The 25,885-nt window shown below is 38.6% G+C and overlaps 1 protein-coding gene and 1 pseudogene across 7 annotated transcripts in view; both read left to right on the top strand.

The window, feature by feature from the left end:
• The window catches only part of ATRX (ATRX chromatin remodeler), a 304,745-nt gene that overhangs the window by 136,611 nt on the left and 142,249 nt on the right, over positions 1 to 25,885 (top strand). For all 7 annotated transcript variants that reach the window (XM_073227652.1, XM_037021777.2, XM_037021775.2 and 4 more), the window contains 5 exons: positions 9,907 to 10,048; positions 10,949 to 11,058; positions 11,969 to 12,115; positions 12,279 to 12,456; positions 22,928 to 23,065. In XM_073227652.1, coding sequence (XP_073083753.1) covers positions 9,907 to 10,048; positions 10,949 to 11,058; positions 11,969 to 12,115; positions 12,279 to 12,456; positions 22,928 to 23,065 — 715 coding nt within the window. The remainder of the gene's footprint in view (positions 1 to 9,906; positions 10,049 to 10,948; positions 11,059 to 11,968; positions 12,116 to 12,278; positions 12,457 to 22,927; positions 23,066 to 25,885) is intronic.
• Positions 23,077 to 25,127, top strand: LOC108404276 (UV excision repair protein RAD23 homolog B pseudogene; annotated as a pseudogene).

The following is a 25,885-nucleotide window of genomic DNA, read 5'->3' as shown; positions in this document are numbered from 1 at the left end:
TGGAAAACATTAAGGAGAATGGGTATTAGGTCTTCACTAAATGTTTGATCAAATTCAGCTGTGAAGCCATCTGGTCCAGGGTTTTTGTTCTCAGGTAGTTTTTTGATTACCAGTTCAATTTCTTATCCGCTAATTGGTCTTTTCAGGTTTTCTGTTTCTTTGTGGGTCAGCCTGGGAAGGTTGTATTTTTCTAGAAAATTGTCCATTTCTTCTAGGTTGTCCAGTTTGCATGTAATTTTTCTTGGAGTTCTCTAATAATTCCTTGTATTTCTGTGCTGTATGTTATGATTTTTCATTTCTCATTCCTGAATCTGTTTACGTGAGTAGACTGTCTTTTGTTCTTGATAAGTCTGTCTAGGGGTTTATCTGTTTTGTTTTCTCAAAGCTCCATGTCTTACTTTCATTAATTCTTCCATTGTTTTATTCTCCGATTTATTTATTTGTGCTCTAATCTTTATTATGTCCCTCCCTCTACTGATTTTGGGCCTCATTTGTTTGTCTTTTTCTAGTTCCGTTAGTTGTGAGTTTAGACTGCTCATATGGGATTGTTCTTCTTTCCTGAGGTAGTCCTTTATTCCTGTATACTTTGCTCTTTGCATGGCCTTCTCCGCATCCCACAGATTTTTGCGGTGTTGAATTGTTTTCATTTGTCTCCATATATTTCTTGATTCCTGTTTTATTTGGTCATTGATCCATTGGTTATTTAGGATAAAGTTGTGAAGTCTCCATGTATTTCTGTCTCTTGATTTTTTTATTTTCATTGTGTGATTTGTTTCAAGTTTCATACCTTTGTGGTCTGAGAAACTGGTTGGTACAATTTCAATTGGTTATCATTTGCTGAGACTCTTTTTTTGTCCTAGTATATGATCCATTCTTTAAAATGTTCCATGTGTACTTGAGAAGAATGTGTATCTGCTGCTTTTGGGTGTACAGTTCTGTAGATGTCTTTTAGGTCCATCTGTTCTAATGTGTTGTTTAGTGCATCTGCGTCCTTACACATATTCTGTCTGGTGCATGTGTCCTTCAGAGTAAGTGGAGTGTTGAAGTCTCCTAGAATGAATATATTGCATTCTATTTCCCCTTTTAGTTATGTTAGTGTTTTTTTTCACATATGTAGGTGCTTCTGTGTTGGGGACATAGATATTTAGAATAGTTATATCTTCTTGTTGTATTGACCCCTTAATCATTGTGTAATGTCCGTGTTTGTCTCTTGTGACTCTGTTTTGAAGTCTATTTTGTGTGATACAGGTACTGCATGTCCTGCTTTTTCCTCTCTATTAGTTGGATGAAATATCTTCCATCTCTTCACTTTAAGTCTGTGTATGTCTTTGGGTTTAAAGTGAGTCTCTTGTAGGCAGCATGTAGATTTGTCATATTTTTTAATCCATTCAGTGACTCTATGTCTTTTGATTGGTGCACTCAGTCCATTTACATTTAGGGTTTTTATCGATAGGTATGTACCCCTTGCCATTGCAGGCTTTAGATTTGTGGCTACCAAACAGTCAAGGTTAACTGCCTTACTACCTAAGAGTCTAACTTAACTCACTTAATATGCTATTACAAACACAATCTAAAGGTGCTATTTTTCTTCTCTTTTTTCTTCCTTCCGCATTGTGTATATGTTAGGTATCATCTTCTGTACTCTGTCCCTTGGTTGACATTGGCAATAGTTGATTTTATTTTGCATTTGCTTAGTAATTAACTGTTCTACTTTCTTTAGTTTGATTCTATTACCTTTGTTGACAGTTTTTTAGCCATAGGAATACTTCCATCTATAGCAGTCTCTCCAAAATGCACTGTAGAGTTGGTTTGTGGGAGGTAAGTTCTCTCAGCTTTTGATTATCTGAAAATTGTTAATTCCCTCCTTCAAATTTAAATGATAGGATCATGGGAAGATGGCAGTGTGAGTAGTTCAGAGGAAATCGCCTCCCCAAAACATATATATTTATGAAAATACAATAAATACAACTATTCCTAAAGAGACACCAGTGGATGCAGTACAACAGCCAGGATACATCTACATCTGTGAGAACTCAACATCACACAAAGGGGGTAAGATAGAAGCTGCGGCCAGGCAGGACCCGAACGCTCCCCAACCCCAGAACCCGGCGGGAAGAAAGGAGTCAGAACGGGGAGGGAGTGAAAGCCCAGGACTGCTAAACAACCAGCTCTAGAAATCCGCACCCAGAGCACAGACACAAAGTGCATGGGGGGTTGGACATTAGAGAAACGGAAAAGCAAAACCTGTGTGCATGTCCCTGCAACCGGCGCCCCTGAGAGAAAAGAAAAACGAATGCTTTCTGCAAGTCTTAAAGAGACAGGGACCCCACAGCTGGATGAAATCATCCCGGCACACTTAGCCAGCAGCTGGGAATCCCGGGGCACCTTAGGCGCCCTAAACCCCGGGGAGGCAGCACAGCTCTGAAGCCTCTCACGGCACTAAGCAGCCTGCCAGTCTTTCCTCCAACTGTTGCGGACCTCAACACACCAGCCCAGTAGCGGGAGAGTGGCAGTGCGTGCCGGGGGCGGCGGCGCCGGAAGGGACCGGGAGCAGATTGCATGCCCCAATGGCGCCAGAAGGGACCAGGAGAGGCTTGTGTGAGCGTGCAGCGGCGGCGACTGAACAGCCCGGGTGCAGCTTCTGCGCACTGGCGGGAGTGGACCCAGAGGAGCCCGGTGGAGGCCCGTGTGGGAGAGCTTCGCGCGCACCTGCAGCAGAGCCAGAGGGAGCAGGCATGCTCCAAGCAGCCGACCGGAAACCCAGCCCAACACACAGCCACCCGGGACAGACACAAAGGCTGCTACTGGCACACAGCTGCCTGGCAGGGGTGCTGCTGTCACGGAGGAGTGCACCTGGCGTGCCTGCCACTCCCTGCAGGGCTCTGCGCTGCTCTGACAGAGACCCCGCCCACAGCAGCTTAGGGGACTAATGTGGTGGCTGCTCCAGGAGAGCAGGTAACCGACACAGGCAACAGAGAAGGGCAAGGCATCCAGCAAGCAGGAAAGGACTTTCTTCTCCCAGCTGACACACCTGCAACCTGCCTACAGCCACCACTATCACCATGAAAAGGCAAAAAAATTTAGTCCAGTCCAACCAAGATAGTTCAGACAACACCTGAGAGAGGATCTACAGAGACAGACCTAACCAGTCTCCTTGAAAAAGAATTCAAAATAAAAATCATAAACATGCTGACAGAGCTGCACAGAAATATGCAAGTTCTAAGCGATGAAGTCCGGAGGGAGATAACAGACGTCCGGAGGTAGATGACAGAAGTGAAACAAACTCTGGAAGGATTTATAAGCAGAATGGATAAGATGCAAGAGGCCATTGATGGAATAGAAACCAGAGAACAGGAACGCATAGAAGCTGATGCAGAGAGAGCTAAAAGGATCTCCAGGAATGATAAAATACTAAGCGAACTGTGAGACCAATCCAGAAGGAACAATATCCACATTATAGTGGTACTAGAAGAAGAGAGAGAAAAAGGGGTAGAAAGTGACTTTGAAGAAATAATTGCTGAGAACTTCCCCAAACTGGGAGAGGAAATAGTTGCCCAGACTGTGGAGACACACACAACTCCCGAGAGACGGGACCTAAAGAGGACAACACCAAGACACATAATAATTAAAATGGCAAAGATCAAGGGTAAGGACAGAGTATTAAAGGCAGCGAGAGAGAGAAAAAACGTCACCGACAAAGGAAAACCTATCATGCTATCATCAGACTTCTCAACAGAAACCTTACAGGCCAGAAGAGAATGGCATGATATATTTAATGCAATGAAACAGAAGGGCCTTGAACCAAGGATACTGTATCCAGCACAATTATTATTTAAATATGAAAGAGGGATTATACAATTCCCAGACAAGCAAAAGTTGAGGGAATTTGCCTCCCACAAAGCAGCTCTACAGGGTTTCTTAGAGGGACTGCTCTAGATGGGAGCACTCCTAAAAAGAGCACAGAACAAAACACCCAACATATGAAGAATGGAGGAGGAGGAATAAGAAGGAAGAGAAATAATCATCAGATTGTGTTTATAATAGCTCTATAAATGAGTTAAGTTAGACAGTAAGGTAGTAAACAAGCTAACCTAGAACCTTTGGTAACCACGCATCTAAAGCCTGCAATGGCAATAAGTACATATCTTTCAATAATCACCCTAAATGTGAATGGACTGAATGTGCCCATCAAAAGACAGAGTAATAGAATAGACAAAAAGGCAAGACCCATCTATATGCTGCTTACAAGAGACTCACCTCAAACCCAAAAACATGCACAGACTAAAAGTCACGGGATGGAAAAAGATATTTCATGCAAACAACAGAAAGAACAAAGCAGGTGTTGCAATACTAGTATCAGACAAACTACACTTCAAAATAAAGAAAGTAAGAAAAGATAAAGAAGGACATTAAATAATGATAAAGGGCTCAGTCCAACAAGAAGATATCACTATTATAAACATATATGCACCCAATACAGGAGTACCAATATATGTAAAACAAATACTAACAGAATTAAAGGAGGAAATAGAATGTAATGCATTCATTTTGGGAGACTTTACCACACCACTCCAATGGACAGATCCACCTGACAGAAAATAAGTAAGGACACAGAGGCACTTGAACAACACACTAGAACAGACAGACCTAATAGACATCTATAGAATCCTACATCCAAAAGCAACAGGATACACATTCTTCTCAAGTGCACATGGAACATTCTCCAGATTAGACCACATACTAGGCCACAAAAAGAGACTCAGTAAATTCCAAAAGATTGTAATAATACCAGCCAACTTTTCAGACCATGAAGGTACAAAACTAGAAATAAATTTTACAAAGAAAGCAGAAAGGCTCACAAATACATGGAGGCTAAACAACATGCTCCTAAATAATCAATGGAGGAACGACCAAATTAAAATGAAGATCCAGCAATATATGGAAACAAATGACAACAACAACACAAAGCCCCAGCTTCTGTGGGATGCAGCAAAAGCAGTCTTAAGAGGAAAGTATATAGCAATCCAGGCATATTTATAGAAGGAAGAAGAATCCTAAGTGAATAGTTTAATGTCACAATTATCCAAATTGGAAAAAGATGAACAAATGAGGCTAAAGGTCAGCAGATGGAGTGACATAATAAAGATCAGAGAAGAAATAAATATAATTGAGAAGAATAAAACAATACAAAAAAATCAGTGAAAACAAGAGTTGGTTCTTCGAGAATATAAACAAAATTTATAAGCCTCTATCCAGACATGTTAATAGAAAAAGAGAGTCAACACACATCAACAGAATCAGAAACGAGAAACAAAAAATCATGACGGACCCCACAGGAATACAAAGAATTATTAGAGACTGCTATGAAAACCTATATGCTAACAAGCTGGAAAACCTAGGAGAAATGGACAACTTCCTAGAAAAATACAACCTTCCAAGACTGACCCAGAAAGACACAGAAAATCTAAACAGATCAATTACCAGCAACAAAATTGAAGTGGTAATCAAAATACTACCCAAGAACAAAACCCCTGGACCAGATGGATTCACCTCGGAATTTTATCAGACATACTGAGAAGACATAATACCCATTGTCATTAAAGTTTTCCAAAAAATAGAAGAGGAGGGAATACTCCCAAACTCATTCTATGAAGCCAACATCACCCTAATACCAAAACCAGTCAAAGACCCCACCAAAAAAGAAAACTACAGACCAATATCCCTGATGAACATAGATGTAAAAATACTCAACAAAATATTAGCAAACCAAATTCAAAAATACATCAAGAGGATCATACACCATGACCAAGTGGGATTCATCCTAGGGATGCAAGGATAGTACAACATTCGAAAATCCATCAACATCATCCACCACATCAGAAAAAAGGATAAAAACCACATGATCATCCCCATAGATACTGAAAAAGCATTTGACAAAATTTAACATCCATGCATGAAAAAAATTCTCAACAAAATGGGCATAGAGATCAAGTTCCTCAACATAATAAAAGCCATATATGATATACCCACAGCTAACATCATATTGAACAGCAAGAGGTTGAAAGCTTTTCATCTGAGATCGGGAACAAGACAGGGATGCCTACTCTCCCCACTGTTATTTAGCATAGTACTGGAGGCCCTAGCCACGGTAATCAGACAAAACAAAGAAATACCAGGAACCCAAATTGGTAAAGAAGAAGTCAAACTGTCACTATTTGCAGATGACATGATATGTACATAAAAATCCCTAAAGACTCCACTGCAAAACTACTAGAACTAATATCGGAATTCAGTAATGTTGCAGGATACAAAATTAATACACAGAAATCTGTAGCTTTCCTATACACTATCAATGAACTAATAGAAAGGGAAATCAGGAAAACAATTCCATTCACAATAGCATCAAAAAGAATAAAATACCTAGGAATAAACCTAACCAAGGGAGTGAAAGACCTGTACCCTGAAATGTAGAAGACACTCTTAAGATAAATTAAAGAAGTCACTATCAAATGGAAACTCAATATTCTTTCATTGTTAGAGATCCTTTTTTCTCTCTTTCCTGAGCCTCTTTGTATATTTCTTGTCTATTGTCTTTTTCATTTATCATCTCCCCCGCCATATCTCTTATACTTTTTATACCCTCTATTGTGCTTTTGAACAATTTCATCTCCGACCAGTATTCATTCCTGAGTTTTTGAATATTTTTTTGTACCTCTATGAGCATGTTAATGATTTTTATTTTGAAATCCCTTTCAGGAAGATTCATGACGTTGATATTTTTTTAATCTTACTGTGGTGTTGTATTTATATTTTTATGTTTGATCCAGGTTTCTTTGACATTTCATATTTGTATATGGAGCCCTCTAGTGCCTAGTATCTCTTGTCCCTGGAGCTGCTTAGCCCCTGTATCAATGCCGGGAGTTGCACGGGAGTGGTAATTATTCCTGAGTGGAGGGAAGAGCTTTTTCTTGCTTCCCGGCTGGTATGCCTGCCTCCACTGCCAGAAGCAGTGGGCCAAGCCCACAGGTATCCACCTCTATGCTTTGCCTTTGTAGATGCTGTAGATGGGGCTTCCCTCTTGCTTGGTAAAGCCAGGGTGGGTTTTGCTGGTTTTCCAGCCCAGTGGGGCTGGCTGAGAGAAAGGCACAGTAAGCCGTGTATCACAGTGGGGGTCCTTCGAGCTGGAGCACCTTAAGATTAAGAAAGTTCCCAACCTTTGGGGCAGAGTGCTACCGGACTATTTTTTCTATCTGTCGTTTCCCCTGAGCAGTAATCTCTGTGTAGTTGTTACCCCTTTACCACCCCTCTTGCTGTTATGAAGTCTCTCAGACTGACTGCGTTTCATTTGTCCCAGAGCAGCTGGATATGGATCCCTGCTTTCCCCAAGTGGCTGGCATCTCAGTCTCTCTAGGTATTCTGCCTGTGTTATTTCTTTAACCCCCTAATCACGTAAGTACCATGAACGCACCATGAAATGTACGTTTGTGCTCCCAGAGCAGATCTCTGTAGTTAGGTATTCAGCAGTCCCAGGCCTCCACTCCCTCCTGGTTCTGTTTGTCTTTCTCTCACCAGTGAGCCTGGGTGGGGTTATGGCATGGTTCCCACCTGGCCACGGCTTTGCTACATTACCCTGTTCTGTGAGGTTTTTTCTTTTCTCCAGGTGTATGCAGTTTGGCACAGCCCTCTTTCCTGTTCCTCTTTCAGTGTTAGTTGTATTAATTATATTTTCATGTTATATGTGGTTTTAGGAGGAAGCCTCTGTCTCACCTGTCATGCCACCATCTTTAATCAAATCTCGCCTGAAACTGCAATTTTCATCTAAGACTGTGTCCTCTTCTAGCTTACTTTTTGGCAGAATTCAGTTTCTTGTAGTTGTAGCACTGAGGTTCTTAGCCTCTAGACACTTCTTGTCACTACATGGAAATTTCCTTGTCCTTGAAACAAGTAGAGAGCATCTCTTACTCTTCATTCTTTTAATGGGCTTGTCTTGATTAGGTCTGGCCCACCTAGGAGCATCTCCCTTTTGATTAAATGAAGCCCAACTGGTTAGTAGCCCAATTATGGATGGGAATGATCTCCCATCATATTTACAGATCTCTACAACACTCAATGGGCTGAAATTACATAGGGTGTTTAGACGGTAGGAAACTTAGGGCAATTCTGGAATACTGTCCACTATGTCTTAGGGGAAACATTCAGGGGTTTTTCATTTTGAGTAATGAATTTGCCTCAGCAGTATGAAACTGGGACACATGCAAGCTAGGACAGAATAAAATTTAAGTGAATATTTAGTCTGTGCTAGATGCTTTACACACATTGCCTTTTGTAATCTCCACAACAATCCTGTTGGGAGTGTTTATAATCTTTCCTAGTGTGTAGATGAGGAATCTGAGGCTAAGAGAGATTAAGTAATTTGTTGAAATGGTTGTAAATGGCCTGTGCTGTTTATACTCCACCACACTGTCTCCTAGTAGTAATCCTAATTTGTGTATCATTTATAGTTTTATGTAAGTGCATGTCTATTCAGGTAATTAATTACAAATTTAAGACTTTTAATTTATTTACATACAATAATGGTACTGTAGTTACTGTTTTAAAGAGAATTATTTTAAAGAGACATTCTAAACTATTTACAGATGAAATTGCATGCATTCTTGGTTTGCTTCAGAATCATTTGTGGGGTCTGTGGAGTGGAGTAGCTGAGAGGATGTCAGTGAAACACAACTGGCGAGATGCTGATTATTTTTGAAGCTCAATAATGAGTAGCAGTGTTCATTATATTATTCTTTCTACTTCTGTTTATGTTTGAAAATTAGTATAGTGAATATTCAATAACCCATTCATTCTTAGATACAGTTCTAAATGCTGGCTAAACTTTATTCCTTAAGAATCATATTTATAATTTTAAAATTATGCATCTTTATTTTCATGGAACAATAGAATTGTTTATGCAAGCATTTTCTTTATTAAAGTAGTACTGCATATTGGTTGAGATTATAGACTAGAGTGCCCAAGCTTCTGGGTATAAATCTTAGTGTTGTGGTACTTAATAGGTATATGATTTTGTGTAAGTTACTCATCTTCTCTGTCCCTTAGGTTTTTTTCATTTGTAAAACAGGGATGCTTGTATCTACCTGAAACTGTTCTTCAGTATATTATATAGTGGCTAGACATTGAGATAAGACATCAAAAAATATATGCACACATGTGTTTATGAATATTTATGTCTATGTAAGTTTTAAATAAGACACTTGAGATAATTGTTTCTCTTTTGCAATTAGAGGTTATTGTATATTCTTAACATGCATTTGAGCCTGTTCTCAAACATTGTTTCTAGGGTTTTTCCTTTTCACTACGTGTATTCACACTGTTTTCCAGGGGGGTTCTTTTGTCATATTGGGTGGGACAGTTCTTGTTTGGGACTGTCTTTCACATTGTGCAACATTTATATTTACATTCTCCTCTGCCTACATTAAATACCAGTCTTGACCAGTCATTTTGATAACCATAAGTTCCTTTGCATATTGTCAAATGCCTTCTAGAAGAATAGAATCATCATTGTTTGAGAGCCATGTGCCTATTCACATTTTAATGGTGATGCCATAAATTAGAGCACTGCTTTTCTCATAGCTTTACCTATCATTTGTGTTGAGATATCTAGGGTGAGAACAGATGAGCTAAATTACTGACATTATGACAGTAATTAAAAGTCTTGTGGATGTTTTTGATTTTGGAAAACATGTAAACCTGTGGTCTGTCCTGGTCATATTGAACTGAAATACTGGATGTGTGGAACGGAAGTAGATGTATATATATGTTGGAAAATTTCCCTTAGTAAGACTAATACTCCTCCATTGCTTGAAAGATTTCTATGAGCTTAACCGTCTATAATTCCCTTTTTTGTAGGTGATAGAAATTGAAGATGCTTCACCCACCAAATGTCCAATAACAACCAAGTTGGTTTTAGATGAAGATGAAGAAACAAAAGAACCTTTAGTGCAGGTTCATAGAAATATGGTTATCAAATTGAAACCCCATCAAGTAGATGGTAAGAAACTATTAGATTAAAATATTTTTAGTTAAATTTTACCATTATTTGGTGTCTCCTGTGTACTTCATATTCTGCTATGTAGTAGAGTACGTTGGTGACCAAAACAAACATGATTCCTGCCCTTACGGATCACATAAGCAAATGAGGAAGAATACAAATGATTGCAAAGAAAATGAGTGTTATAAAGGGGAAGTAAGTGCCACTTCAAAATGGGTATGGATAGCATATGAATTTCACCTAGTCTGCGCGAGTTGGCTAAGGGCAGCTGCAAGGTAGGGAGAGGTGCCATTAACCAAAAGCCTTCTTCAGGAAATGCTGTTTCAACATTTTTAGGTCTGTTAATATTGTAACATTGGTATTAGAAAGATACCAAATTATTCCTATTCCCTGCTTTCTTAGAGTGAAATCACTGTTAGTTTTGAATGTGTGTGTGAGTGGATTCATAAGGGAAGTTCTACAGTCCTATTTCCTGGGTAGTGAGCCCCTTTCTTATTCGGTCTTTACTGTTGAGTAAAGGGAGAAATGACAAATTATCTCCTGGGATTTTTTCCTGATTGACTCAATCAAACTGAAAGTATATTTCATAGGAATCTCTTTCCTGTCTTGGTAAAGTTTCTATTTTAGATTATTCACATATCTCTTTGGACCATCCCAAGGAATGGAGGTCTGCTCTGATAGCTTAGATAAGATGAATGAAGGAAAGTCATTGTGTTGGGTGGTTGTGTTCACTTTTTGTAGTTAGCCTTAGTGAATGGAAAAAAATCTCATTTAAACTTAAGAGATTCTTTATCTCTATTTATTTATTTCTTAGACATTTTGCTTATGTTTTTGATGTGTTTATGAATGAAGAATTTTTTAACTTGGGCTTTGAAATTGAATGTAAGCTGTCATTTTTAGGTGTTCAGTTTATGTGGGACTGCTGCTGTGAGTCTGTTAAAAAAACAAAGAAATCTCCAGGTTCAGGATGCATTCTTGCCCACTGCATGGGCCTTGGTAAGACTTTACAGGTAAGAACATGAAGGTGTTCTGTTCTTGTGCTCTCATTAATTTAAGGCTATATATTGGATTCTTTTATGTCCCGGCACAGTTGTAGGGGTTGGAGATGAAGCAATGAGCAATAATAACAAGATCCTTCTCTCAAGAAGCTTATCTTCTGGTAGGGGGGAGAGCTTTTAATCATATAACTTTTAGATATAAGTGTTAAGGGAGAATAGAGATGGAAAACATCTTTTAGGAGGTGGCATTTGAACAGAGATCCTAATGAAGTGAAGGAATGGGTTACAGGCATAGCCAGAAAAAACTGCAGATTCTGAGGTGGAAATGGACTTCTTTACCATTTTTCAGCAGTCTGTGATCCTATAGCAATGAGAACATAAAATATGTTTCACTATTAAAACACCGCATTTTTGAATGGAAGGAGTTGTTAGCAGAGACATGAAATTAGTGAATATATATGTAATTTTAAACCATAAAATAATAATTATAGATTCAGTGAGTCAGAATACTTTAAATTCAAAAAGTACTGTGTAACACAGCTCTCATCCAAATGGAGGATGGTATTTTCTGAAAGGTTGCAGGGACTATCTGTGGGGACCAGGAAGTAGCTATTTGGTCTGGTTATTTCTTATATTCATATTATTATTATTACTGATCATAGAATCATGGAGCTTTAGAGTTGGAAGGACCTTATACATCATCTAGTCCAACTCCTTCTTTTTAGTATTACAGATTTTTACCCTGTACTTTGCATGGCTTGGAAATTGTGACCTTTGGTTTGTTCCTTTATTGTTTAAAGCAAATATATATATATATATATATATATATATATATATATATATATATTAAATTGTAAGACTGCTCAATTTATAAACTTTTTTGCAGATATTTAAATGAAGATGACAATTTATTTTCTTATAGGTGGTAAGTTTTCTTCATACGGTTCTTTTATGTGACAAATTGGATTTCAGCACAGCTTTAGTGGTTTGTCCTCTTAATACTGCTTTGAATTGGATGAATGAATTTGAAAAGTGGCAAGAAGGATTAAAAGATAATGAGAAGCTTGAGGTATCATATTTTAAAGGTTTTCTATTATTAAAACAACTGCATGAAATTGATATAATAAAAGAAAAAGACTGTAAATTACCAATGATGCATATTTCAATGGGAGTATTTAATATTCATACATTTCTAAAAGGTACCTTTACAAATCTTTATTTTCCCACAATAGGTCTCTGAATTAGCAACTGTAAAACGTCCTCAGGAAAGAAGCTACATGCTGCAGAGGTGGCAAGAAGATGGTGGTGTTATGATCATAGGCTATGAGATGTACAGAAATCTTGCTCAAGGAAGGAATGTGAAGAGTAGGAAACTTAAGGAAATATTTAATAAAGCTTTGGTTGATCCAGGTAAGATACTAATATTCACAGAGATAAAGAAGCAAGTTGAATAAAAAATGTACCTATGTTTTATTTTAAAAAAGATGGTTTTTATTTTATTTATCCTTCAGGCTTTTCCCTTCTTATATATTTCATTAAGATAATGAAATATATTATGATTTCATTAAGATAAAATCACTCCGAATGTTGCCAGTTGTTCAGAATTCACTTAATGAATCTGAAAGTGTTTGAGGTTTTCAGGAGGGTCCTTGTAAACAATTAAAATGCATTGGTGCCTATTTCACAATAACAGTGTTCCAAGTGTCTGAATATTAGGTGATAATAAGAGCTCTCACCAAACATTGAAAATGGTTCTTAAGTTGCCATTCTTACTTTATATCATTAGGTGACTTGCTGTATGCTTTTTGTTAAATGTCTTTTAAAGTGTCATCACTATGGAAGTTGAATACTTGCAATATTATTGATCCTTATGATAGAAATCCTCATAATGCAAGATGTAGATATTGATTATTTGCCACTTGGAAAAGCAGCAAGTTGTACTCTCTGCAAAAACTAATTCTTAATAATTAGTATGTATTTTTCCTTTTCAAACTTAGATCTTATCATATACTTTAATATACTATTGTAAGCACTTAGTAATGCATACAATTATCTAATCATTTTTGTACACCTGCAACCAATATCATACTGGTTACTTAAGTTAGAAAAGATATCAACTGTACTTAAGTTAGAAAAACACTATTGAGGGCTTAGATATTTGCAGAGAAAATAATAATTGTCACTGCCAAAATAACAGTATTCTTTAGAAGAAGCCATAGCTTTGCCTGTTATTTATTTATTTTATTTAAAAATTTTCATTTGTTTTCCAATTTATCGAGTTATAATTGACAAAATATTAAGATATTTAAAGTGTACAAGTTCATATATGTATATATTGTGAATAGAATCATCCCCCCTTTGAGAAACACACACATCTACCACCTCACCTATTTAAAGTTTTTGTTTGTGTGTGAGCATATTGAAGTTCTCATTTAGGAAATTTCAGTTATACAATACAGTATTATCAACTGTAGTCACCATGTTATACAGTAAATCCTTAGACCTTATTCATCTTACAACTTAAAGCTTTTACCTTTTGTTCTCTTTTGCAATTTAATGTTGTAATTAACATCTGCCAAATAAGTTTGCCATTTTAAATCTAAGGCCCAATAATAAGTGTATCTTTTTCCCATGATTAAAATAGTAATCTAAAGATCCTTTGGTAGTTTTTTTTTTTTTTTTACTATTCTTTTAAATTTTTGGTATCTACAATCACATGACGAACATTATGTTTACTAGACTCCCCCCTTCACCAAGTCCCCCACACAAACCCCTTTAGTCACTGTCCATCAGCATAGTAAAATGCTGTAAAATCACTACTTGTCTTCTCTGTCTTGCACAGCCCTGCCCGTGCCCACCCCCACATTATACATCTTAATCTTAATGCCCCCCCCCCTGCTTATCCCTCCCTTCCCACCCATTCTCCCCAGTCCATTTCCCTTTGGTGACTTAGTCCATTCTTGGGTTCTGTGATTCTGCTGCTGTTTTGTTTCTTTAGTTTTTCCTTTGTTCTTATACTCCACATATGAGTGAAATCATTTGGTACTTGTCTTTCTCCACCTGGCTTATTTCACTGAACATAGTACCATCTAGCTCCATCCACGTTGTTGCAAATGGTAGGATTTGTTTTCTTCTTATGGCTGAATAATATTCCATTGTGTATATGTACCTCCTCTTCTTTATCCATTCATTTACTGATGGACACTTAGGTTGCTTCCATTTCTTGGCTACTGTAAATAGTGCTGCGATAAACACAGGGGTACAACTGTCTTTTTCAAACTGGGCTGCTGTATTCTTACAGTAAATTCCTAGAAGTGGGATTCCTGGGTTCAAATGGTATTTCTATTTTGAGCTTTGTGAGGAACCTCCCTACTGCTTTCCACATGGTTGAACTAATTTACATTCCCACAAGCAGTGGAGGAGGGTTCCCCTTTCTCCACAACCTCGCCAACATTTGTTGTTGTTTGTCTTTTGGATGGTGGTGATCCTTACTGGTGTAAGGTGATATCTCATTGTGGTTTTTAGTTTGCATTTCTCTGATGACGAGCGATGTGGAGTATCTTTTCATGTGTCTGTTGGCCATCTGAAGTTCTTCCTTGGAGAACTGTTTGTTCAGCTGCTGTGCCCATTTTTTTTTGTGGTATTGTTAATCTTCAATTACATGAAGAACATTATTTTTACTAGGCTCCCCCCTTCACCAAGTCCGCCCCGACAAAGCCCATTACAGTCACTGTCCATCAGCATAGTAAGATGCTGTAGAGTCACTACTTGTCTTCTCTGTTGCACATACCTCCACGTGCCCCCCCACATTATACATGCTAATCATAATGCCCCCTTTTTTCCCCCACCCCCTTATCCCTCCCTTCCCACCCATCCTCCCCAGTCCCCTTTGGTAACTGTTAGTCCATTCTTCAGTTCTGTGAGTCTGCTACTGTTTTGTTCCTTCAGTTTTCTCTTTGTTCTTATATTCCACATATGACTGAAATCATTTGGTACTTGTCTTTCTCCGCCTGGCTTATTTCAATGAGCATAATACCCTGTAGCTCCATCCATGTTGTTGCAAATGGTAGGATTTGTTTTCTTCTTATGGCTGAATAATATTCCATTGTGTATATGTACCACATCTTTCTCCATCTACTGATGGACACTTAGGTTGTTTCCATTCATTGGCTATTGTAAATGGTGCTGCAATAAACATAGGGGTACACCTGTCTTTTTCAAACTGGGCTACTGTACTCTTAGGGTAAATCCCTGGAAGTGGAATTCTTGGGTTAAATGGTATGTCTACTTTGAGCTTTTTGAGGAACCTCCATACTGCTTTCCACAATGGTTGAACTAAATTACATTCCCACCAGCAGTGTGGGAGGGTTCCCCTTTCTCCACAACCTCGCCAACATTTGTTGTCTGTCTTTTCGATGGTGGCGATCCTTACTGGTGTGAGGTGATATCTCATTGTGGTTTTAATCTGCATTTCTCTTCTGACTAGCAATGTGGAGCATCTTTTCATGTGTCTGTTGGCCATCTGAATTTCTTCTTTAGAGAACTGCCCGTTCAGCTCCTCTGCCCATTTTTTAATTGGATTATTTGCTTTTTGTTTGTTGAGGTGCATGAGGTCTTTATATATTTTGGATGTCAACCCTTTATCGGATCTGTCATTTATGAATCTATTCTCCTATACTGCAGGATACCTTTTTGTTCTGTTCGTGGTGTCCTTTGCTTTACAGAGGCTTTTCAGCTTAATATAGTCCCACTTGTTCATTTTTTCTTTTGTTTCTCTTGCCCAGGGAGATATGTTCATGAAGAAGTTGTTCATGTTTATGTCCAAGAGATTTTTGCCTATGTTTTTTTCTAAGAGTTTTATGGTTTCATGACTTACATTCAGGTCTTTGACCCATTTCGAATTTACTTTTGTGTATAGGGTTAGACAATGATCCAGTTTCATTCTCTCACATGTAGCTGTCCAGTTTTGCCAACACCAGCTGTTGAAGTGGCTTTCATTTTCCCATTCTATATCCATGGCTCCTTTATCATATATTAATTGACCATATATGTTTGGGTTAATGTCTGGAGTCTCCATTCTGTTCAACTGGTCTGTGGGTCTGTTCTTGTGCCAGTACCAAGTTGTCTTGATTACTGTGGCTTTGTAGTAGAGCTTGTAGTTGGGGAGCAAGATCCCCCCCACTTTATTCTTCCTTCTCAGGATTGCTTTGGCTATTCGGGGTCTTTGGTGTTTCCATATGAATTTTAGAACTATTTGTTCCAGTTCGTTGAAGAATGCTGTTGGTAATTTGATGGGGAGTGCATTGAATCTGTAGATTACTTTGGGCAGGATGGCCATTTTGATGATATTCATTCTTCCTAGCCAAGAGCATGGGATGAGTTTCCATTTGTTAGTGTCCTCTTTAATTTCTCTTAAGAGTGTCTTGTAGTTTTCAGGGTATAGGTCTTACACTTCCTTGGTTAGGTTTATTCCTAGGTATTTTATTCTTTTTGATACAGTAGTGAATGGAATTGGTTTCGTGATTTCTCTTTCTGTTAGTTCATTGTTAGTGTATAGGAAAGCCACAGATATCTGTGTATTAATTTTGTATTCTGCAAATTTGCTGAATGCGGATATTAGTTCTTCTGGTTTTGGAGTGGAGTCTTTGGGGTTTTTTTATGTACAATATCATGTCATCTGGAAATAGTGACAGTTTGACTTCTTCTTTACCAGTGTGGATTCCTTCTATTTCTTTGTTTTGTCTAATTGCCGTGGCTAGGACTTCCCGTACTATGCAAAATAACAGTGGGGAGAGTGGGCATCCCTTTCTTGTTCTTGATCTTAGAGGAAAAGCTTTTAGCTTCTTACTGTTAGGTATGATGTTGGCTGTGTGTTTATCATATCTGGCCTTTATTATGTTGAGGTACTTGCCCTCTATGCCCATTTTGTTCAGAGTTTTTATCATGAATGGATGTTGAATTTTGTGCAATGCTTTTTCAGCATCTGTGGAAATGTTCATTTGGTTTCTGTCCTTTTTGTTGATGTGGTGGATGATGTTGATAGATTTTTGAATGTTGTACCATCCTTGCATCCCTGGGATGAATCCCACTTGGTCATGGTGCATGATTCTCTTGATGTCTTTTTTAATTCAGTTTGCTAATATTTTGTAGAGTATTTTTGCATCTACGTTCATCAGTGATATTGGTCTGTAATTTTCTTTTTTGGTGGGGTCTTTGTCTGGTTTTGGTATTAGGGTGATGTTGGCTTCATAGAATGAATTTGGGAGTATTCCTTCCTCTTCTGTTTTTAGAAATCTTTAAAGAGAATGGGTATTATGTCTTCTCTGTATGTCTGATAAAATTCTGATGTACATCCATCTGGCTCTGGGTTTTGTCCTTGGATAGTTTTTTGATTACCACTTCAATTTCGTTGCTGGTAATTGGTCTGTTTAGATTTTCTGTTTCTTCCTTTGTTAGTCTTAGAAGGCTGTAGTTTTCTAGTAAGTTGTCCATTTCTTCTAGGTTTTCATAGTAGTCTCTAATAATTCTTTGTATTTCTTTGGGGTCCGTCGTGATTTTTCCTTTCTCGTTTCTGATTCTTTTGATGTGTATGGATTCTATTTTTCTCTTAAGTCTGTCCTAGGGGCTTATGTATTTTGTTTATTTTCTCGAAGAAACAGGTCTTGGTTACATTGATTTTTTTTGTATTGTTTTAGTCTTCTCAATTTTATTTATTTCTTCTGTGATCTTTATTATGTCCCTCCGTCTGCTGCCATTTAGCCTCATTTCTTCTTCTTTTTCCAGTTTCAATAATTGTGACTTTAGACTATTCATTTGGAATTGTTCTTCCTTCTTTATATATGCCTGGATTCCTATATACTTTCCTTTTAGAACTGCTTTCCCTGCATCCCACAGAAGTTGGGGCTTTGTATTGTTGTTGTCATTTGTCTGCATATATTTCGTGATCTCTATTTTAATTTGGTCATTGACCCATTGATTATTTAGGAGCATGTTGTTAAGCTTCCATGTGTTTGTGAGCCCTTTTTTTGCTTTCTTTGTACAATTTATTTCTAGTTTTATGCTTTTGTGGTCTGAGGAGTTGGTTGGTAGAATTTCAATCTTTTTGAATTCACTGAGGCTCTTTTTGTTGCCTAGAATGTGGTCTATTCTGGAAAATGTTCCATGTGCACTTGAGAAGAATGTGTATCCTGCAGCTTTTGGGTGTAGAGTTTTATAGATGTCTGTTAGGTCCATCCATTCTAGTGTGTTTTTCAGAGCCTCTGTGTCCTTACTTACTTTCTGTCGGGTGTATCTGTCCATTGGAGTGATTGGTGTTTTGAAGTGAATGCATTGCATTCTTTTTCCTCCTTTAATTCTGTTAGTATTTTTTTCACATATGCTGGTGCACCTCTAATGGGTGCATATATATTTATAATGGTTATATCCTCTTGTTGGAGTGACCCCTTTAACATTATGTAATGTCCTTCCTTGTTTATCTCTTGTTACTTCTTTGTTTTGAAGTCTATTTTGTCTGATGCTAGTATTTTAACACCTGCTTTTTTCTCCCTTTTGTTTGTGTGAAATGTCTTTTTCCATCCCTTGAATTTTAGTCTGTGTATGTTTTTGGGTTTGAGGTGTGTCTCTTGTAAGCAGGATATAGATGGGTCTTGCTTTTTTATCCATTCTATTACTCTGTGTGTTTTGATTGGTTCATTCAGTTCATTTACACTTAAGTTGATTATTGAAAGATATGTACTTATTGTCATTGCAGACTTTAGATTCGTGCTTACCAAAGGTTCAAGGTTAGCTTTCTTACTATATAAGTGTTTAACTTAACTAGCTTACTGAGCTTTTAGAAACACAGTTTGATGATTCTTTATTTGTCTCCCTTCTTATTCATTCTCCTCCATTCTTTATATGTTTGGTGTTTTATGTTGTGTTCTTTTGTATTTCCTTTGACTGCTTTTGTGAGTAGTTGATTTTATTTTTTACCATTAGTTAGTATTTGGTTGGTCTGCTTTCTTTGCTGTGATTTAATTTTCTCTGGTGACATCTATTTAGCCTTAGGAGTGCTTCCATCTAGCGCAGTCCCTGTAAAATACCCTCTAGACGGGTTTGTGGGAGGCAAATTCCCTTAACTTTTGCTTGTCTGGGAATTGTTTAATCCGTCCTTTTTTATTTAAATGATAATCTTGCTGGATACAGTATCCTTGGTTTAAGGGCCTTCTGTTTCATTCCATTAAATATATCATGCCTTTCTCTTCTGGCCTGTAAGGTTTCTGTTGAGAAGTCTCATGGTAGCCTGATGGCTTTTCCATTGTATGTGACCTTTTCTCTCTCTCTGGATGCCTTTAATACTCTGTGCTTGTCCTTGATCTTTGCCAGTTTGATTATTATGTGTCTTGGTGTTGTCCTCGTTTGGTCCCTTCTGTAGGGAGTTCTGTGGGCTTCCATGGTCTGAGAGACTGTTTCCTCCCCCAGTTTGGGGACGTTTTCAGCAATTATTTCTTCAGATACACTTTCTATCCCTTTTTCTCTCTCTTCTTCTTCTTGTACTCCTGTAATGCAAATATTGTTCTGTTTGGATTGGTCACACAGTTCTCTTAATATTCTTTAATTCCTGGAGATTCTTTTCTCTCTCTGTGCCTCAGCTTCTCTGTGTTCCTGTTCTCTTCTTTCTGTTCCTTTAACAGCCTCTTACACCTCATCCAGTTTGCTCTTAAGTCCTTCCAGAGATTGTTTCTTTTCTGTATTCTCCCTCCCAACTTTATCTGTTTGCTCTTGCATATATCTGTGCACGTTCTTCAGCATGATTATGACCTTTAGTTTGAATTTTTTTTCAGGAATATTGAATAAATGTTTCTCCGCAGACTCCTTCTCAGGGCTTTTCTGGGATATTCTTGTCTAGATCAAATTCTTCTGCCGTTTCATGGCAATAGAGGTAGTCGTGAGCAATTGGCGTGTGTGTCACCTGGGAGAATAAAGTCCCTTCTTGCTTGGTGGTCGTATCTTCTCCTTCAATAACGGCGATCCCTAGCAGCTTGTGCTAGGGGAGGCTCTGTGCGGTTTCTGTGGGCACGGCCGCCTTCAGGCGGCTCCCCTGCTATGGCGGGGCCACACCTTAGGGGGAATGTCAGGAGCCTGTTTATTGCCGTGAGGGGCCTCAGAGTTGCACTGCCTCCCAGAGCCTTAGGGTGCCTGGTGTTCCCCAGGATTCCCAGCTGGTGAGCTGAGTGTTTCGGGACACTTCTTTCCAACTGTGAGGCCCCTGTCCATTTAAGACTTTCAAAAAGTTGTTGCTTTTCTTTTGTCCCAGTGGCGTCGGCTGCGGGGACCCACTCGCGGATTTTACTATTCCATTTCCCTAATATCCAGCACACATGCATTGTGTGTCTGCGCCTCTGGTGTGAATTACTTGGGCTTGGTATTTAGCAGTCCTGGGCTCCCTCTCCCTCCCCACTCCGACTCCTTTCCTCCCGCTGGGAAGCTGTGGTGTGGGAGGCATTCGGTTCCCACCTGGCCGCAATTTGTATCTTACCTCCTTCAGGACGTGCTGAGTTTTCGCAGATGTAGATGTAGCCTGGCTGTTTTGCTGTATCTTCTGGTCTCTTTTAGGAATAGTTGTATTTGTTGTATTTTCAATACTATATATATTGTTTTCGGAGGAGATTTCTGCTGCCCTACTCATGCCATCAACTTGGTTCCCCTTTGATAGTTTTATTGTTGGAATACTAAAAGCTGGTGAATACTGTTGCAGTATCTTCATTTACAATTTTTAAGGTTTCCTTGGAATAGTTTTAAAGTACAGTTTCACATGCTTAGTATGGTAATTTGTTCATAAGGAAATAAAAACAAAGTTAAGCTCTTGATGTGAACAGTAACATTTGTTATTTCCATGAAAATTAGTGACATCAGAAAGATTTTGGGGGGGATATGTTTTTGTTTACTGAAATACTGAAATGATACAGCACAGAAAACTCCCGTATACTTTGAATCTACATGCCCCAGGGTTAAAATCTTTTATTGCCATGGTAGATTTGTTAAAACTAAGAAATTGATGCATTGTTGATAACTAAACTTCAAGCTATATTTGAATTTTACCAGTTTTTCTATTAATGTCCTCATTCTGTTGCAGGGTCTGATCCAGGATACCACAGTGCATGTAATTGTCTTGCCTCCACAGTCTCCTCTTGTGTATGACAGACAGTTTCTTGGTCTTTGTTTTTCATTATCTTGTCAGTCTTGTGGAATAGTATGCAAGTATCCTGTATAATGTTTACTAGACTGTTTAACTTGTGATTGGACTGGGGTATATGTTTTTGAAAGAATACACCAGAGGTAAAGTACCCTTCTGGTCATAGCCTATCAGGGGTGTGTGTGATTGACATGCACTTGGTTAAGGCAGTGTTGGCCAGGAAGGATTGGCAGGTTCGTATTGCAGTTGGGGCCTTGGAGCTGCATAGCCAGCCAGGTGGATGGAGCGCCTGAAGCTCCTGAAAATTACCAACCTGATGGGCAGAGTGCACCTGGAGAATTTTGTCCACCTGTCCTTTCTCCTGATCAACAAGCTCTGTGCAATTTTTGCCCCTTTAGCTTCCCTCTCGCTGTTAGGAAGTCTCTCATAGTGCCTGCCTTTCTTTTGTTCCAGAGCGGCGGGTTGTGTTTATGTGTTTTCCAAAAGTGGCTGGAATCTCAGTCTCTTTCCACCTGTCTTAGCTTTGTAACCCCACTAATTTCCATTGCACCATGAAATGTTCGTTCATGCTCCCAGAGCAGATCTCCAGTGCTGGGTGTTCAGCAGTACTAGGCCTCTACTCCCTTCCTGCTGTTTCTCTTCCTCCCTCTGGTGTGCTGGGTTGGCCGGGAAGGGCTTGGGTTCCTCTGGAACATGGCTCTTGTATTTATCCCTTTTCCTTGAGATCTGCTGTTTTCCCTAGGTGTAGGCAGTCTGATGCAGCTTTTTTTCCTGTTGTTTTTTCAGGATTAGGTGTATTTGGTATATTTTCATATAATAAGTTGTTTTGGGAGGAGGTTTCTCTCTCACCTCTTACACCGCCATCTTTAAGCCTGTCTTTGGATGCCTTTTATCTCTTTTGTTGTCTGGTTGTTATGGCTAGGACCTCCCCTACTGTTTTAATTAAAAGTGGTGAGGGTGGGCATCCTTGTATTGTTCATGATATTGGAGGAAAACATTTCAGCTTTCAATATTAAGAATGATGTTGGCTATGGTTCTGCCATATATGGCCTTTATTATGTTGAAGTACTTACCATCTATACCCATTTTGCTGAATTTTTATCATGAATAGACGTTGAGCTTTGTCAAGTGCCTTTTCAGCATCTATTGAGATAATCATGTTTTTTTTACATTTCTATTTGAAAATGTGTATCACTTTTTTTAGTTTATGAATATTGTACTAACCTTGCTTACCTGAAATAAATCCCATTTTGTTGTGATGGATGATCCTTGTCATGTGTTTTTTATTTGAGTTTGCTAATATTTTGTTGAGTATTGTTGCATTTATGTTGATCAGGGATATTGGTCTGTAATTTTCTTTTTTTGTAGTGTCTTTGTGTTGTTTTGGAATTCGTATGATTCTGGCCTCATATAATACATTTGGAAGTGTTCCCTCCTCTTCTACTCTTTCCAAAACATTGAGAAGGATGGGTATTAGCTCTTTTAAAATGTTTTGTTGAATTCAGTTGTGAATCCATGTGGTCCTGGCATTTTGTGTTTTGAGGGTTTTTTTATTACCAATAAAATAATGGCTATTCTTATATGATGGTATTACTTTTGTTCCCACAAAAACAGCCTTGTAAAAGGATTAACTTATATACTTAAGTGAATTATACTCTCATTTTTATTATGTGTTAATTTACTGCTGTTTTCTATACATTGTTGTAGGTCCTGACTTTGTTGTTTGTGATGAAGGCCATATTCTAAAAAATGAAGCCTCTGCTGTTTCAAAAGCTATGAATTCTATACGATCAAGAAGGAGGATTATTTTAACAGGGACACCACTTCAGAATAACCTAATTGAGTGTGAGTTATTATCTGCAGTTATGCTGTATATTATTGGGATTGCCTCAGATTTATTTTTGCCACTTTACCATTCACCTTCTGTTTTAGTAATGTCTATGACTATGATCTAAATAGGTCCATCTTAGTCTACTGTGAAAGAATATCATACATTTCAAGTGGAATGCTTTATAAATTTGAGTAGTAAACCACAGTTAGGAAGTATGCCATTGTGAGCATGCAAATATAAACAGAATTTGAAATATATAAAAAGTATCAGATGTCTGGTGCCTGGTGCCAGGTGCCTGAGGAAGCACAGCGGCCTGAGCTCACAGGGAAGGTTGCAGTCATGGAGGCAGCTGTGGTGGGGCCAGGTGCTAGGGCTTGGTGGGGAGTCGGCTGTGCAGGGTGAATGTGACAAGTCCCCACTCACTCCCACTGCCTACCTCCCAAATGTGCAAGAACCACAGGCCACTCTGGGACCTGTCAGGCCACAGACCCTGCCCAGCGGCCAGCAGCCAGAATAGGCCTGTCAGCTGAGCTGTGTGGCATCACCATGCAGGTCACCCTGAAGATCCTGCAACAGCAGTCCTTCAAGATCGAAATTGACCCTGAGGGGATGGTGAAAACACTGGAAGACAAGATTGAATCTCAAAATGTGAAAGGTGCCTTTCCTGTAGCAAGTCAAAAATTAATTTATGCAGGCAAAATCCTCAATGATGAGGCTGCTCTAAAAGAATATAGAAGAGATGAGAAAAACTTTGTGGAGGTTATGGTGACAAAACCCAAGGCATTGACAATACCAGCACCAGCTGCGACTCAGTAGTCAAGTCCCACCACCACTTGCACTATTAGTACCCCCACAGCTCCAGCTGTGGATCAGGCTCCCACTCCCATATTCCCATATGCATCCACCACTCCATGTCACTGGCAGCATCTTCTGTGCCGGCACCTGCTAGTGCAATGAAGTAAGAGAAACGTGCAGAAAAGACAGCAGAAACACGAGTGGCTAATAGCCCAACATCAACTCACAGTACATCAGGAGATGTTTCTTGGTCAAAGCTCTTTGAAGATGCATAAAGTGCAGTTGTGACAGGTCAGTCTCATGAGAATATGGTAACTGAGATCATGTAAATGGGCTATGAATGAGAGCAAGTTATTGCTACCCTGACAGTCATTTTCAACAACCCTGATAGAGTGGTGGAATATCTTTAAATGGGAGTCCCTGGGGATAAAGTCAGGCTGTGGTTGAGCCTCCCACCAGCATCTAGCACTGGGGCTCCGCAGTCTTCAGTGGCTGCAGCTACTGTGAAGACGACGAGTTTTGGAGGACATCCCCTTGAATTTTTATGGAATCAGCCTCAGTTTCAACAGATGAGGCAAATTATTCAACAGAAACCTTCCTATCCAGCATTGCTACAAGATAGGTAGAGAAAATCCTCAACTACTTCAACAAATTAGCCAATATGAGGAGCATTTTATTCAGATGTTAAATGAACCAGTTTAAGAAGCTGGTGGTCAAGGAAGGGGTGGATGTGGCAGTGGAGGAATTATAGAAACTGAAAGTGGTCATATGAACTACATTCAAGGAGCACCTCAGGAAAAAGAAGTTATAAAAAGGTTAAAGGCATTAGGATTTCCTGAACAACTTGTGATAAAGGTTATTTTGCTTGTGAGAAGAATAAGAATTTGGCTACCATTTATCTTCTACAGGAAAATTTTGATGAAGATTAAAAGGGACATTTTTTCTAATCTCAAACTTCACACCATGTTTACAATAGCTAAGAAATGGAAGCAACCTAAATGTCCATCAGTAGATGAATGGGTAAAGAAGATGTGGTACATGTACACAATGGAATATTACGCAGCCATAAGAAAAAAACAGATCCTACCATTTTCAACAACATTCATAGAACTAGAGGGTATTATGCTCAGTGAAATAAACCAAGCGGAGAAGGACAAGTACCAAATGATTTCACTCATATGTGGAGTATAAGAACAAAGGAAAACTGAATGAACAAAACAGCAGAATCACAGAACCCAAGAATGGACTAATAGTCACCAAAGGGAAAGGGACTGGGGACAATGGGAGGGAAGGGAGGGATAAGGGCAGGGAAAAAGAAAGAGGGCATTACAATTAGCATGTATAGGGCATGGGGGGCATGGGGAGGGCTGTGCAAGACAGAGAAGACAAGTAGTGATTTTACAGCATCTTACTACGCAGATGGACAGTGACTGTGAAGGGGTATGTGGGGGGGACTTGGTGAAGTGGGGAACCTAGTAAACATAATGTTCTTTCTGTAATTGTAGGTTAAAGATACCAAAATAAAAAATGAAATGAAATGAAATGAAAAAATAAAATATAATAAAATAATAAAATAAAGTAAAATAAATAAATAAAATAAAATAAAATAATAAAAACTTACACCAGTGCATTGCACTAACTTTTTTCACTGGATTCTCTTGGATGACTTGGGCTTATATCCACAATACTTGGTATAAGGTAGTAGATTGTTAGGGGTGAAGAGGGAGGGATCTGGGATATAGGGTATGGATAAATACAGTGCATGTCTGTTTCAATTAGCAGATGCCACAGTCCACCTGATGTGTGAAATATTATGCAACCAAAAATCAGCTTTTGCAAGTTTTAGTTTCTTCTGTAAAACAATTGATAACTTTTCCTAGTGTTCACTCTTTTTAGTGTACTAGATTCGGAAATTTAGTGTAGTGCCCTGCTTTACATTTCTTTGACCTAGCATTGGTTGCAAAAGGAATCTTTGCTACCTAGAATCTTCAGTCTATTTCATGGCAACACTTTTCGTTTTCTTTTTGTATTTCTTTAAA

This window comes from Manis javanica, chromosome X, assembly GCF_040802235.1.
Source record: "Manis javanica isolate MJ-LG chromosome X, MJ_LKY, whole genome shotgun sequence".
NCBI lineage: Eukaryota > Metazoa > Chordata > Mammalia > Pholidota > Manidae > Manis > Manis javanica.
The sequence above is the reverse complement of the archived record's forward strand: the minus strand, read 5'-3'. Positions and strand labels throughout refer to the sequence as shown.